This window comes from Pristiophorus japonicus, chromosome 25 (genome assembly GCF_044704955.1).
Source record: "Pristiophorus japonicus isolate sPriJap1 chromosome 25, sPriJap1.hap1, whole genome shotgun sequence".
Taxonomy (NCBI): Eukaryota; Metazoa; Chordata; class Chondrichthyes; family Pristiophoridae; genus Pristiophorus; species Pristiophorus japonicus.
Genome location: NC_092001.1, coordinates 24,900,383 through 24,915,164, shown reverse-complemented (window position 1 = coordinate 24,915,164; position 14,782 = coordinate 24,900,383). Strand labels below are relative to the sequence as shown.

Below are 14,782 nucleotides of genomic sequence, written 5' to 3'. Positions count from 1 at the left end.
GTGGCATTCCCTCTGACAGGACGTGGTTGAGATACATAGTTCAGATGCTGTCAAAGGGAAACTAGACGAGTAAATGAGAGAAAATGAAATAGAACGATATGCTGAGAGGCTGAGACGAACTACTTGCAATGGGATGAGTCTGGTCTGGATCATAGACACCAGCACAGACCAGTAGGCCCGAAGTGTATTTTTCTGTGCTGTATATTCTATGTAATGTATCCTCTGAACTACAGCTCCACTCTGCCTACTACCTATTGACGAGCCTCTCATTCTGGAAGCTGCAATGAATCCCTTCACTAAATAGCTGCAGTGACCCTTTACAGAAGAACTCGGACAGAATGCAACAAGCTCGTGGTGCTGCCCAGAAAGACAAGGTGGGAAATGTCAATCAGAAATAGTGCCGTGTCCTGAACAGGTCGGTGGGTGTATTATCAGATCACCAGCCATTCCTGGTGTAATTCAGTGGATGGAAGTCTGTGGCTAAATATTATATTCCTGGACTGGAAACACTGGGGCCCGCCTCTGGGCGGTGCTCAGTTGTTCTGTTTATTAATTAATTGTATAATTGAGGTAAGTGGATATTTCCCCGCGCTCTTCAACTGCTCTCTGAACTTGGACTGGGTCACCCCGTAAATAAATGTGTTTGTGCAGCAACTTAAATTCCGCAGTAGATATCCGACTTGTCGAAAGGTATATAAAGAAACATTGTAATCAGTGGGAATTATTCCTGCAATGCTATAATATAAGAATTCTATAACAAATATCAGCCACAGCAGTATGAAGCTGCCGGATATGGTGAAGAGTAAAATGACAGATTTCCTCCTGCTCTCCATCTCTGGGTCACTGCCATTCTCCCCCTTGCACTCACCCCTCAGTCCCTTCCGGACTCGACTGGCCACTAAAATGTGTCTAACTGTCAGAGCGTTGAGCAACAAAATTACAGCGAATGGGAGCAGTGGTGTTAATACCGTATCAAACCAGTCAAATCCCACCCATCCGGGATCAGTATAATAGGCTGGCATTGACAAACAGAACCACTGAACATTGTCGATTATATATCTAGGTACAATTGTAAAGTAGTGAGGAATGTTTTTTGAAGAGAGCAGAATGCAGCTTTTTGCCAAAACCACAGCCACAGTTCTCCCGGTGCAATATTTGGTTTTCAGCTTCTGCCAACAAATGGCCACAAATCGATCAAAGGTGAAAGTGACGGTGAACCAGACAGAACAGTCTGTGGCTACACAGGACAGGAGACGTATAACAGTACACACAGGGGTGATATCCAGGAAAGATCCCGGGAAATAATACCAACTGATCCGGTACAGTATGACCGCAGTGATGACCACCAGTAGATCCGCCGCTGCCATGGCCACCAGGTAGCGAGTGGTGCAGGTGGACAGCCCGCACATTCCCCGGGACAGGACCACAATCGCCACTAAATTCACTGTAATAAACAGAAGGGAAAAGAGACAGTCAATTGTTGGTCACACATTTTCGGTGACTGAGCCCAGACAGTAAGGCCTGTCATTCAGCACAAAAACGGCTGGGTGGACATCGGCTCAGGAGTTAACATGTAAAGTATATCATCCCAACGCAACATACCTCCAACCCGCTGCTTCACAGTTTAGCAGAGACGGGGCAGTGGGAGGGAAGCTGAGCCAGCCCAGCGGGCGGGTGGGCAATATTAATAGTAACATAGAAACATAGAAAACAGGTGCAGGAGTAGGCCATCCGGCCCTTCGAGCCTGCACCGCCATTCAATAAGATCATGGTTGATCATTCACCTCAGTACTCCTTTCCTGCTTTCTCACCATACCCCTTGATCCCTTTAGCCGTAAGGGCCATAACTAACTCCCTCATAAATATATCCAATGAACGGGCATCAACAACTCCATGTGGCAGGGAATTCCACTAGTTAACAATTCTCTGAGTGAAGAAGTTTCTCCTCATCTTGGTTCTAAATGGCTTACCCCTTATACTTAGACTGTGTCCCCTGGGTGTGGACTTCCCCAACATCGGGAACATTCTGAAACTATGACCCCTAGTTCTAGATTCCCCCACGAGGGGCAACACCCTCTCTGCATCTACCCTGTCGAGCCCCCTCAGAATCTTATAATTTTCAATACGATCACCGCTGATTCTTCTAAACTCCAACGATTATAGGCCCAGTCTCCTCAACATTTGCTCATAAGACAAGACCTTCATCTCATGAAGCAGCCTGGTGAACCTTCTCGGAAAAGGGCATGGTCACTGCAGTAAGATAATCAACCAGAGGGGGCCGGGGACCGGGGAACCACCCCACGACTGTCGCCCCTCAGCCCGAGTTATTGACTCAACTGGTCACTGTCTCCATGACTCTGCCTCGTCCCTCCTCTCCTACACACTCCACACTAGGTTACTGGCCCACAGGATCAGGACCACAGAAGGCGGGTATCTTCAGCTCAGAAAAAGGAAGACATGTTGTAAGCATTGGTGTGAGAGGTGGCATCATCGGACAGATACAACGCAGTCAGTAACACTTGGAGAATGTTATAGAGTCCTTCCAGCAAGCTGGGTGAGAGGTCATATAATCAAAGTAGCTGGAGGACTCGGCCGGATTATGGTAGATATTTGTCGAGAGCCTGTCCTCAGAAATGGACTTAGAGATGTCGAGGAAAGGAAGGGTAGAGTCTGGCGGAGCATGTGAAGGAGACAAATGGGCGTAAAGTAGAAGCAAGGTTGACTGCATAATTAGAATAATGATTATTATTATTAATAATATTAATAATAACTAATATTATTAATAATAATAACAATAACGTTTGTTTATAACACGCCTTTAATGTAGTGAAACATCCCAAGGTGCTTCAGAACCGTCTTAACAGGACAACACAGAAACATGGGACACCGAGATAAAAAACAAGAAATTAAAGCACATGACCAAAAGCTTGGTAAAAGAGGTTGATTTCCAGGATATCTTTAAAACGGAAAGAAGGTTGCAGAAGCGGAGAGGTTTAGGGAGGGACTTCCAGAGTTTAGGGCCCAAACAGCTGAAGGTAAGGCCACTGATGGTTGAGCAGTATAATGAGGGATGTTCGAAAGGGCAACATTTGAAGAGCGGAGATACCTTGAGGGGTTATGATGCAGAATAAGATTATAGAGGTAGGGAGATGCAAGGCCATGGAGAGATTTGTGAACAAGGATGATAATTTTCAAATACGAAGCGTTCTTTAACCGGGAGCCAATGTAGGTCAGAAAGCACAGAGCTGAGGTGATGGGTGGTCATGACTTTGTACGAGTTAGGACATTTTCCACGTCATGGCTAGAAAATGAAATTGCGCGAACACAGTCATCAATGTACCTGAACAATATGTGAAGGGGGGGACCGGAGTAGAATTGGAACAACGAAGGTTCCCTGTATCCCAAGAAAAGGCAGCATAGCAAGGGACCATCCGAGCTCCCATACCGGCACCAGTGGAGTGTGGGGATGGAACACTGTTCAGACCAGAGGTCCAGCACTTGTACTTTCAGCAGGGGCAGTGCACTGGGGTCAGGATCAGGATCAGCAACCTGCAAGGGTTTTCATTCCCAGCCCAAAGCCGGTGAGGGCGAGAGGACTTCCAGTGTGAATGGTGAGTGAATTAAATTGTAAATGGGGCCCTCAGAATGTATCAGCGGCGATAGCCGAAAGGAAACTCGCCATCTGCTGCGAGTTTCAGGAGAGCTCGGGTTTACTGTACAATTGGACCATTTTCCAGACCTCGGGAGCCTACAGTCAACAAAGGCAGACTTTGATGGCAAAGTCCAACACTGCCTTCAGTATGTCAGTGCAGACTTCGGACGCCTCAGGAAGAATGTGTTTGAAGACCAGGACCTCAAACCCAGGACAAAGCTCATGGTCGATAGGGCAGTAGTGATACCGGCCCTCCTATATGGTTCAGAAACATGGAATATTTACAGCAGACACCACAAAGCACTGGAGAAGTACCAACGCAGTCTCCGCAATTTCCTACAAATTAATTGGCCGGAGTGGCACACCAACATCTGTGTTCTCGGTCAGGGTAATATCCCCAGCAGCGAAGCATTGACCACAGTTGATCAGCTCCGTTGGACGGGCCACATCGTCGGCATGCCTGGCATGTGATTTAAAAAGCAAACGCTCCACTCGGTGATTCGTTATTGTAAGCGAGCCGATGGTGGGCAGAGGAAACCGACCATGACACACTCAAAACCTCTTTTAATAATTGCAACGGCCCCACCTATACTTGGTAATCCCTGGCCTAGACAGCCCAAGTGGAGGAAAAGCATCCGTGCAGTGCAGAGCACATCGAGTCTTATCGCCCAGAGCAAGCTGAAGCCAAGCGGAGATAGCGGAAGGAGTGCGCAGCAACCCGCGCACCCCACACTGCCGTTCGTTCAACCAGCGTCTGCCCCATTTGTGATAGAGAATGTAGGTCATGCATTGGACTCTTCAGCACTCTGGGAAATAATTGTTAGTATGGAATCGAGTAATCCTCGAGTCCGAGGCTACGCCTCAGAAGCGGAAGTAGAAGAAATAGTGACCCACACTCAGCACATCCGACAGTGAAAGACAATCCCAGTAGTACATGGTCACTGGGTACGGTGTTCCACACCGGTCAGTGAACCACACTCAGTATATCCTACAGTGACAGACACTCCCAGTAATACATGGTCACTGGGTATGGTGTTCCACACCGGTTAGTGACACACACTCAGTACATCCTACAGTGACACACACTCCCAGTAATACATGGTCACTGGAGTACAGTGTTCCACACCGGTTAATGACACGCACTCAGTATATCCCAAAGTGACAGACACTGCCAGTAATACATGGTCACTGTGGTATGGTGTTCCACACCGGTTAGTGACACACACTCAGTATATCCCAAAGTGACAGACACTCCCAGTAATACATGGTCACTGAGGTACGGTGTTCTACACCGGTGAGTCACCCACACTCAATATATCCTACAGTGACACACCCTCCCAGTAATACATGGTCATTGGAGTATGGTGTTCCACACATATACTAGAACATAAGAACATACGAATTAGGAACAGGAGTAGGCCATCTAGCCCCTCGAGCCTGCTCAGCTGTTCAAAGAGATCATGGCTGATCTGGCCGTGGACTCAGCTCCAATTACCTGCCCGCTCCCCATACCCCTTGCTTCCCTTATTGGTTAAAAATCTATCTATCTGTGATTTGAATACATTCAATGAGCTCGCCTCAACTGCTTCCTTGGGCAGAGAATTCCACAGATACACAACCCTCTGAGAGAAGAAATTCCTTCTCAACTCGGTTTTAAATAGGTTCCCCTGTATTTTGAGGCTGTGCCCCCTAGTTCTAGTCTCCCCGACCAGTGGAAACAACCTCTCTGCCTCTATCTTGTCTATACCTTTCATTATTTTAAATGTTTCTATAAGATCACCCCTCATCCTTCTGAACTCCAACGAGTAAAGACCCAGTCTACTCAATCTATCATCATACGTTAACCCCCTCATCTCCGGAATCAGCCTAGTGAATCGTCTCTGTACCCCCTCCAAAGTTAGTAGATGCTTCCTTCAGTAATGTGACCAAAACTGCACGCAGTACTCCAGGTGCGGCCTCACCAATACCCTAAAGAATTGCAGAAGGACCTCCCTGCTTTTTACTCCATCCCGCTCGCAATGAAGGCCAACATTCCATTCGCCTTCCTGATTACCTGCTGCACCTGCAAACTAACTTTTTGGGATTCATGCACAAGGACCCCCAGGTCCCTCTGCACCGCAGCATGTTGTAATTTCTCCCCATTCAAATAATATTCACTTTTACTGTTTTTTTTTCCCAAGGTGGATGACCTCCCACTTTCCGACATTGTATTCCATCTGCCAAACCTCAGCCCATTCGTTTAACCTATCTAAATCTCTTTGCAGCCTCTCTGTGTCCTCGACACAACACGCCTTCCCACTAATCTATGTGTCATCTGCAAATTTGTTACAGTACACTCCGTCCCCTCTTCCAGATCATCTATATATATTGTAAACAGTTGTGTTCCCAGCACCGATCCCTTTGGCACTCCACTAACCACCGATTTCCAACCTGAAAAGGATCCATTTATCCCGACACTCTGCTTTGTGGTAGCCAGCCAATTTTCGATCCATGGTAATACATTTCCTCTGACTCCACGTAAATGATCACTGGAGAACAGTGTTCCACACTGGTTAGTGACCCACACTCAGGTATCCTACAGTGACAGACAGTCCCAGTAATACACGGTTACTGGGGTACAGTGTTCGACACCGGTTAGTGAACCACACTGACTATATCCTATTGTGACTCACTCTCCCATTAATAAATAGTCACTGAGGTACCGTGTTCCACACCGGTTAGTGACCCACACTCTGTATATCCTACAGTGACACACACTCCCAGTAATACATGGTCACTGGGGTATGGTGTTCCACACCGGTTAGTGACCCACACTGACTATATCCTACAGTGACTTATTCTCCCATTAATATATGGTCACTGAGGTTCCGTGTTCCACACCGGTTAGTGATCCACACTCAGTCTATCCTAAAGTGATACATAATCCCAGTCATACATGGTCACTGGGGTACTGTGTTCCACACCCGTCAGTGACCCACACTCAGTCTACCCTACAGACATACACACTCCCAGTAATACATGGTTACTGGGGTACTGTGTTCCACACCGGTTAGTGACCCACACTCAGTATATCCTACAGTGACACATACTCCCAGGAACACATGGTCACTGGGGTACGGTGTTCCACACCGGTTAGTGACCTGCACTCAGTATATTCTACAGTGACAGACACTACCAGTAATACATGGTCACTGGTGTACAGTGTTCCACACTGGTTAGTGACCCATACTCAGTATATCCTACAGTGACACACACTCCAAGTAATACATGGTCAGTGGACTACCGTGTTCCACACCGGTTAGTGACCCACACTCAGTATATCCTACCGTGACAGACACTCCCAGTAATACATGCTCATTGGAGTATGGTGTTCCACACATATACTAGAACATAAGAACATAAGAATTAGGAACAGGAGTTTGCCATCTAGCCCCTCGAGCCTGCTCAGCCGTTCAACAAGAATATGGCTGATCTGGCCGTGGACTCAGCTATACTTACATGCCCGCCCCCCATACGCCTTGCTTCCCTTATTGGTTAAAAATCTATCTATCTGTGATTTGAATACATTCAATGAGCTCGCCTCAACTGCTTCCTTGGCAGAGAATTCCACAGATACACAACCCTCTGGGAGAATAAATTCCTTCTCAACTCGGTTTTAAATAGGCTCCCCCGTATTTTGAGGCTGTGCCCCCTAGTTCTACTCTCCCCGACCAGTGGAAATAACCTCTCTGCCTCTATCTTGTCCATCCCTTTCATTATGTTAAATGCTTCTATAAAATCACCCCTCATCCTTCTGAACTCCAACGAGTAAAGACCCAGTCTACGCAATCTATCATCGTAAGTTAACCCCCTCATCCCCGGAATCAGCCTAGTGAATCGTCTCTGTACCCCCTCCAAAGTTAGTAGATCCTTCCTTCAGTAATGTGAGCAAAACTGCACGCAGTACTCCAGGTGCGGCCGCACCAATACAGTATAGAATTGCAGAAGGACCTCCCTGCTTTTGTACTCCATCTCTCTTTCAATGAAGGCCAACATTCCATTCGTCTTCCTGATTACCTGCTGCACCTGCAAACTAACCTTTTGGGATCCATGCTCAAGGACCCCCAGGTTCCTCTGCACCGCAGCATGTTGTAATTTCTCCCCATTCAAATAATATTCCCTTTTAATGTTTTTTTTTCCAAGGTGGATGACCTCACACTTTCCGACATTGTATTCCATCTGCCAAGCCTTAGCCCATTCGTTTAACCTATCTAAATCTCTTTGCAGCCTCTCTGTGTCCTCTGCACAACCCGCTTTCCCAGTAATCTTAGTGTCATCTGCAAATTTGTTGCAGTACACTCCGTCCCCTCTTCCAGATCATCTATATATATTGTAAACAGTTGTGTTCCCAGCACCGATCCCTTTGGCACTCCACTAACCACCGATTTCCTACCTGAAAAGGATCCATTTATCCAGACTCTCTGCTTTGTGGTAGCCAGCCAATCTTCGATCCATGGTAATACATTTCCTCTGACTCCGCGTAAATGATCACTGGAGAACAGTGTTCCACACTGGTTAGTGACCAACACTCAGTTATCCTTCAGTGACAGAAAGTCCCAGTAAAACACGGTTACTGGGGTACAGTGTTCGACACCGGTTCGTGACCCACACTGAATATATCCAACAGTGACTCACTCTCCCATTAATACATACTCACTGAGGTACCGTGTTCCACACCGGTTAGTGACCCACACTCTGTATATCCTACAGTCATACACACTCCCAGTAATACATGGTCACTGGTGTATGGTGTTTCACAGCGGTTAGTGGCCGACACTCAGTCTATCCTAAAGTGATACATAATCCCAGTCATACATGGTCAATGGGGTACTGTGTTCCACACCGGTTAGTGACCCACACTCAGTATATCCTACAGTGACACACACTCCCAGTAATACATGGTTACTGCGGTACTGTGTTCCACAATGGTTAGTGACCCACACTCAGTCTATCCTACAGTGACACATACTCCCAGGAACACATGGTCACTGGGGTACAGTGTTCCACACCGGTTAGTGACCCACACTCAGTACATCCTACAGTGACACATACTCCCAGGAACGCATGGTCACTGGGGTACGGTGTTCCACACCGGTTAGTGACCCACACTTAGTATATCCTACAGTGACACACACTCCCAGTAATACATGCTCACTGGTGTACCGTGTTACACAGCGGTTAGTGACCTGCACTCAGTATATTCTACAGTGACAGACACTACCAGTAATACATGGTCACTGGTGTACCGTGTTCCACACCGGTTAGTGACCTGCACTCAGTATATTCTACAGTGATACACACTCCCAGTAATACATGGTCACTGGGGTACGGTGTTCAACACCGTTTAGTGACCCACACTCAGTATATCCTACAGTGACACACACTCCAAATAATACATGGTCACATATGTATGGTGTTCCACACCGGTTAGTGACCCACGCTGAGTATATCCTACAGTGACACATACTCTCAGTAATACATTGTCACTGGGGTATGGTGTTCCACACCGGTTAGTGACCCACACTCAGTATATCCTACAGTGACACATACTCTCAGTAATACATGGTCACTGGGGTATAGTGTTCCACACCGGTTAGTGACCCACACTCAGTATATCCTACAGTTACTCACACTCCCAGTAATACATAGTAACTGGGGTACACTGTTCCACACCGGTTAGTGACCCACACTCAGTATATCCTACAGTGCCACCCACTCCCAGCAATACATGTTCACTGGGGTACACTGTTCCACTCTGGTTAGTGACCCACACTCAGTATATCCTACAGGTACACACACTCACATTAATACATGCTCACTGGCGTACTGTGTTCCATACTGGTTAGTGACCCACACTCTGTATATCCTACACTGACAGACATTCCCAGTCATACATGCTCACTGAGGTGCAGTATTCAACACCGGTTAGTGACCAACACTCAGTAAATCCTACAGTGACACATACTCCCAGTGGTCACTGGGGTACGGTGTTCCACACCGGTTAGTGACTCACACTCAGTATATCCTACAGTGCCACCACTCCCAGCAATACATGTTCACTGGGGTACACGGTTCCACTCTGGTTAGTGACCACACTCAGTATATCCTACAGTTATATATACTCCCAGATACCATGGTCACTGGGGTACGGTGTTCCACACCGATTAGTGACCCACACTCAGGATATCCTACAATGACAGACACTCCCAGTAATCCATGGTCACTGGGGTATGGTGTTCCAGACCGGTTAGTGACCCACACTCAGTATATCCTACAATGCCACCCACTCCCAGCAATACATATTCACTGGGTATGGTGTTCCACTCTGGTTAGTGACCCACACTGAGTATATCCTGCAGTGACACACACTCCCAGTAATACATGGTCATTCGGGTACGGGGTTCCACACCGGTTAGTGACCCACACTCAGTATATCCTACAGTGACACACACTGCCAGTAAAACCTTCTCTCAGAGAGTTGCTGCACTGAGGACTGTTACAACTACACGATGTTCCACTCAAGGCATAACTTGATAATTCAATTAGCCTCTTAGTTGCAAGCAGATCTTTGTATTCAAATGAGACAAAGGAATCAAACTGCAGATGTAATTGAGCACAATTGACTTTATAGAATGGTAGCACTGATCCTGTGTCTGTATAACAGTGACCACTACACCAAAACGTAACATTATCTGTCACAGAGCAAAACCAGAGACCAGTCCATGCAGAGATTTACACAACTTGAATGGTTATAATCACTTACCAGGAACGCCGGTGACGGCAATGATCATGTAGCATATTTTCCTTGCTAATCTAACAGTCTGATGCATTTTCTGTGTGATGCGATGTGCCCCTTCGCTCTGCAGGCAATCTCCCAGTATTATACTCTGTGGAGATACAATCCAGAGCATTCAATTTATACCCTGCAGAATCACCACAGGGACATTGAGGTTACGACATCGCTCAAATTGGTTATTGTTATAATTTAAACAAAGAGATTACGACATTGGAGAAAAGTCCCTGTTGTCATGGAATACATTTGGAGCTGAAATTGGAAAAAACAAAGACTGGACAATTCTGATTATATCCATTAACAAATGAAGATTGCCTTCTATATCCTGCCAGCAACAGATTGTTATCTGAAACAACATCAGGCCCATATCTAGATATGATATTGATCCACTGATGACCTTCACTCTGCTATGGCCATTCAGAAACTACATTCCAAATGTTCAAGTGCCCCCTCAATTTTACTCTACTGCAACCTAGGATGGAGCAGCCTTCCTTAAATGCAGCCATTCAGTGAAAATATTTAAGTGAATCATTTGTGTCAATCGTCCTCAAACTAATTCAGCACCACAAACTAATACAGACCCTCAAACTAATACAGTCCCTCAATTAATACAGGCGCTCTAACTAATACAGTCCATCAAACGTATACAGTCCACTATGCCACACCACAGAGGGGGCTGTGTTGGGAAACCCTGGTAGTACCTGCAACAGGTGCAAAATAAGGCTGAAGGCATTCTGGAGCTGAACACGAAAGGACGAAGGTCACAGCAATTAGATTTACACAAGACCGTGTGGAGTCAGTGATTTTTGTGCTATATACACCACAGTATTAGATTGATGGATTGTATTAGTTTGATGGACTGTATTAGGTTGAGGGACTGTATTAGTTTGAGGGACTGTATTAGTTTGAGGATCTGTATTAGTTTGAGGGTCTGTATTAGTTTGAGGATCTGTATTAGTTTGAGGGTCTGTATTAGTTTGATGGACTGTACTAGTTTGAGGGACTGTATTAGTTTGAGGGTCTGTATTAGTTTGAGGATCTGTATTAATTTGATGGACTCTATTAGTTTGAGGGACTGTATTAGTTTGAGGGACTGTATTAGTTTGAGGGCTTGTATTAGTTTGAGGATCTGTATTAGTTTGAGGGTCTGTATTAGTTTGATGGACTGTATTCGTTTGAGGGTCTGTATTAGTTTGAGTGAATGTATTAGTTTGATGGACTATATTTGTTTGCTGGACTGTATTAGTTTGAGGATGTGTATTAGTTTGAGGGGCTGTATTAGTTTGCTGGACTGTATTAGTTTGAGGGTCTTTATTAGTTTGAGGGACTGCATTATTTTGATGGACTGCATTATTTTGATGTACTGTATTATTTTGAGGGACTGTATTAGTTTGAGGGTCTGTATTAGTTTTAGGGATAGTATTAGTTTGACGGTCTGTATTAGTTTGATGGACTGTATTAGTTTGGTGGACTGTATTAGTTTGAGGAACTGTATTAGTGTGATGGACAACATTAGTTTGAGGGACTGTATTAGTTTGAAGGACTGTATTAGTTTGATGGACTCTATTAGTTTGATGAACTGTATTAGTTTGAGGGACTATATTAGTTTGAGGGTTTTTATTTGTTTGAGGGTCTGTATTCTTTTAATGGACAGCATTATTTTGATGCACTGTATTATTTTGAGGGACTGTATTAGTTTGAGGGTCTGTATTAGTTTGAGGAGATGTATTAGTTTGATGGACTGTATTAGTATGAGGGACTGTATTAGTTTGATGGACTGAATTAGTTTGAGGGGAAGTATTAGTTTGATGGATTGTATTAGTTTGATGGATTGTATTAGTTTGATGGACTGTATTCGTTTGAGGGGATGTATTAGTTTGATTGACTGCATTAGTTTGAAGGGCTGTATTAGTTTGAGGGACTGTATTGGTTTAAGGTTCTGCATTAGTTTGAGGGAAGGTATTAGTTTGAGGGACTGTATTACTTTGATGGACTGCATTAGCTTGAGGTACTGTACTAGATTGATGGACTGAATTAGTTTGATGGACTGTATTAGTTTAAGGCTCTGTATTAGTTTGAGGGACAGTATTATTTTGATGGACTGTATTAGTTTGAGGGGCTGTATTAGTTTGATCGACTGTGTTAGTTTGAGGGTCTGTATGATTTTGATGGACTGCATTAGTTTGGCAGTCTGTATTAGTTTGAAGGACTGTATTAGTTTGAGGGACTGTATTAGTTTAATGGTCAGTATTAGTTTGTTGTTCTGTCTTAGTTTGATGGACTGCATTAGATTGAGGGCCTGAATTAGTTTGAAGGACTGTATTAGATTGAGGGACTGTATTAGTTTGAGGGACTGTATTAGTTTGAGGGACTGTATTAGTTCGATGTACTGCATTAGTTTGAGGGACTGTATTAGTTTGAGGGAATGTTTTAGTTTGAGGCTCTGTATTAATTTGGCGGTTTGTGTTAGTTTGAGGGACTGTATTAATTTGAGAGCCTGTATTAGTTGAGGGGGTTTATTAGATTGATGGACTGCATTAGTTTGATGGATTGAATTCGTTTGAGGATCTGTATTAGATTGATGGACTGTATTAGTTTGAGGACCTGTATTAGTTTGAGGGCCTGTATTAGTTTGAGTGTCTGTATTAGTTTGAGTGTCTGTATTAGTTTGAGGGCCTGTATTAGTTTGAGGGCCTGTATTAGTTTGAGGGACTGAATTAGTTTGAGGGACGGTATTAGTTTGACAGTCTGTATTAGTTTGAGGGACTGTATTATTTTGATGGACTGTATTCGTTTGAGTGACCGTGTTAGTTTGATGGACTGTATTACTTTCAAGTTATCTATTAGTTTGAGGGACTGTGTTAGTTTGTTGGGCTGTATTAGTTTCAGGGTCTGTAATAGTTTGAGGGACTGTATTAGTTCGAGGGATTATACTAGATTGATTGACTGAATTAGTTTGATGGACTGTATTAGTTGAGGGACTGTATTTGTTTGAGGGACTGTACTAGTTTGTAGCTCTGTATTAGTTTGAGGGACTGTATTAGTTTGATGGACTGTATTAGTTTGAGGGACTGTATTAGTTTGATGGACTGTATTAGTTTGAGGGCCAGTATTAGTATGATGGACTGTATTAGATTGAGGGGATGTATTAGTTTGAGGGACTATATTAGTTTGAGTGGCTTCATTAATTTGATGGACTGTATTCTTTTCATGGGCTGTATTTGTTTCAGGGACAGTATTAGTTTGAGGGACTGTATTAGTTTGAAGGCCTGTATTAGTTTGAGGGTCTGTATTAGTTTGAGAGACTGTATTAGTTTGATGGACTGTGTTCGTTTGAGGGACTGTATTAGTTTTAGGGCCTGTATTAGTTTGAGGGGCTGTATTAGTTTGAGGGTCTGAAGTAGCATGAGGGACTGTATTAGTTTGATGGAGTGTACTAGTTTGAGGGCCTGTATTAGTTTGATGGACTGTATTTGTTTGCTGGACAGTATTAGTTTTAAAATGTGTATTAGTTTGAGGGACCGTATTAGTTTGATGGACTGTATTTGATTGCTGGACTGTATTAGTTTGAGGGTCTGTATTAGTTTGAGGGGCTGTATTAGTTTGAGGGACTGAATTAGTTTGAGGGTCTTTATTAGTTTGAGGGACTGTAGTAGTTTGAGGGACACTATTAGTTTGAGGGGCTGTATTAGTTTGATGGACTGTATTAGTTTGAGGGTCTGTATTAGTTTGAGGGTCTGTATTAGTTTGAAGGACTGTATTTGTGTGAGGGACTGTATTAGTTTGAGCGGTTTTATTATTTTGAGTGAATGTATTAATTTGAGGGACTGTATTTGTTAGAGGGACAGTATTAGCGTGAGGGACTGAATTAGTTTGAGAGGCTTTATGAGATTGAGTGAATGTATTAATTTGAGGGAGTGTATTAGTTTGATGGTCTGTATGAGTTTGATGGATTGTATTAGTTTGAGGGGATCTGTTAGTTTCATGCACTGTACTAGTTTGAGGGGCTGTATTAGTTTGATGGACTGTATTAGCTTGAGGGTCTGCATTAGTTTGAGGTACTGTACTAGATTGAGGGTATGATTAATTTGATGGACTGTATTAGCTTGAGGCTCTGTATTAGTTTGAGAGACTGTATTAGTTTGTTGGACTGTATTAGTTTGAGGGACTGTATTAGTTTGAGGGGCTGTGTTAGATTGATGGACTGTGTTAGTTTGCGGGTCTGTATGATTTTGATGGAATGCATTAGTTTGACAGTCTGTATTAGTTTGAACGACTGTATTAGTTTGAGGCACTGT

The 14,782-nt window shown here is 44.2% G+C and overlaps 1 protein-coding gene across 1 annotated transcript; it reads right to left on the bottom strand.

Annotated features, from left to right (window-relative positions):
* Nucleotides 1–533: 533 nt before the first annotated feature.
* Nucleotides 534–10,521, bottom strand: LOC139238083 (probable G-protein coupled receptor 139). Its single transcript, XM_070867441.1, has 2 exons — nucleotides 10,455–10,521; nucleotides 534–1,444 (listed from the first exon to the last, which is right to left on the bottom strand). Exons 1-2 carry the CDS (start codon nucleotides 10,519–10,521, stop codon nucleotides 534–536), a joined length of 978 nt encoding a protein of 325 aa, XP_070723542.1.
* Nucleotides 10,522–14,782: the final 4,261 nt, after the last annotated feature.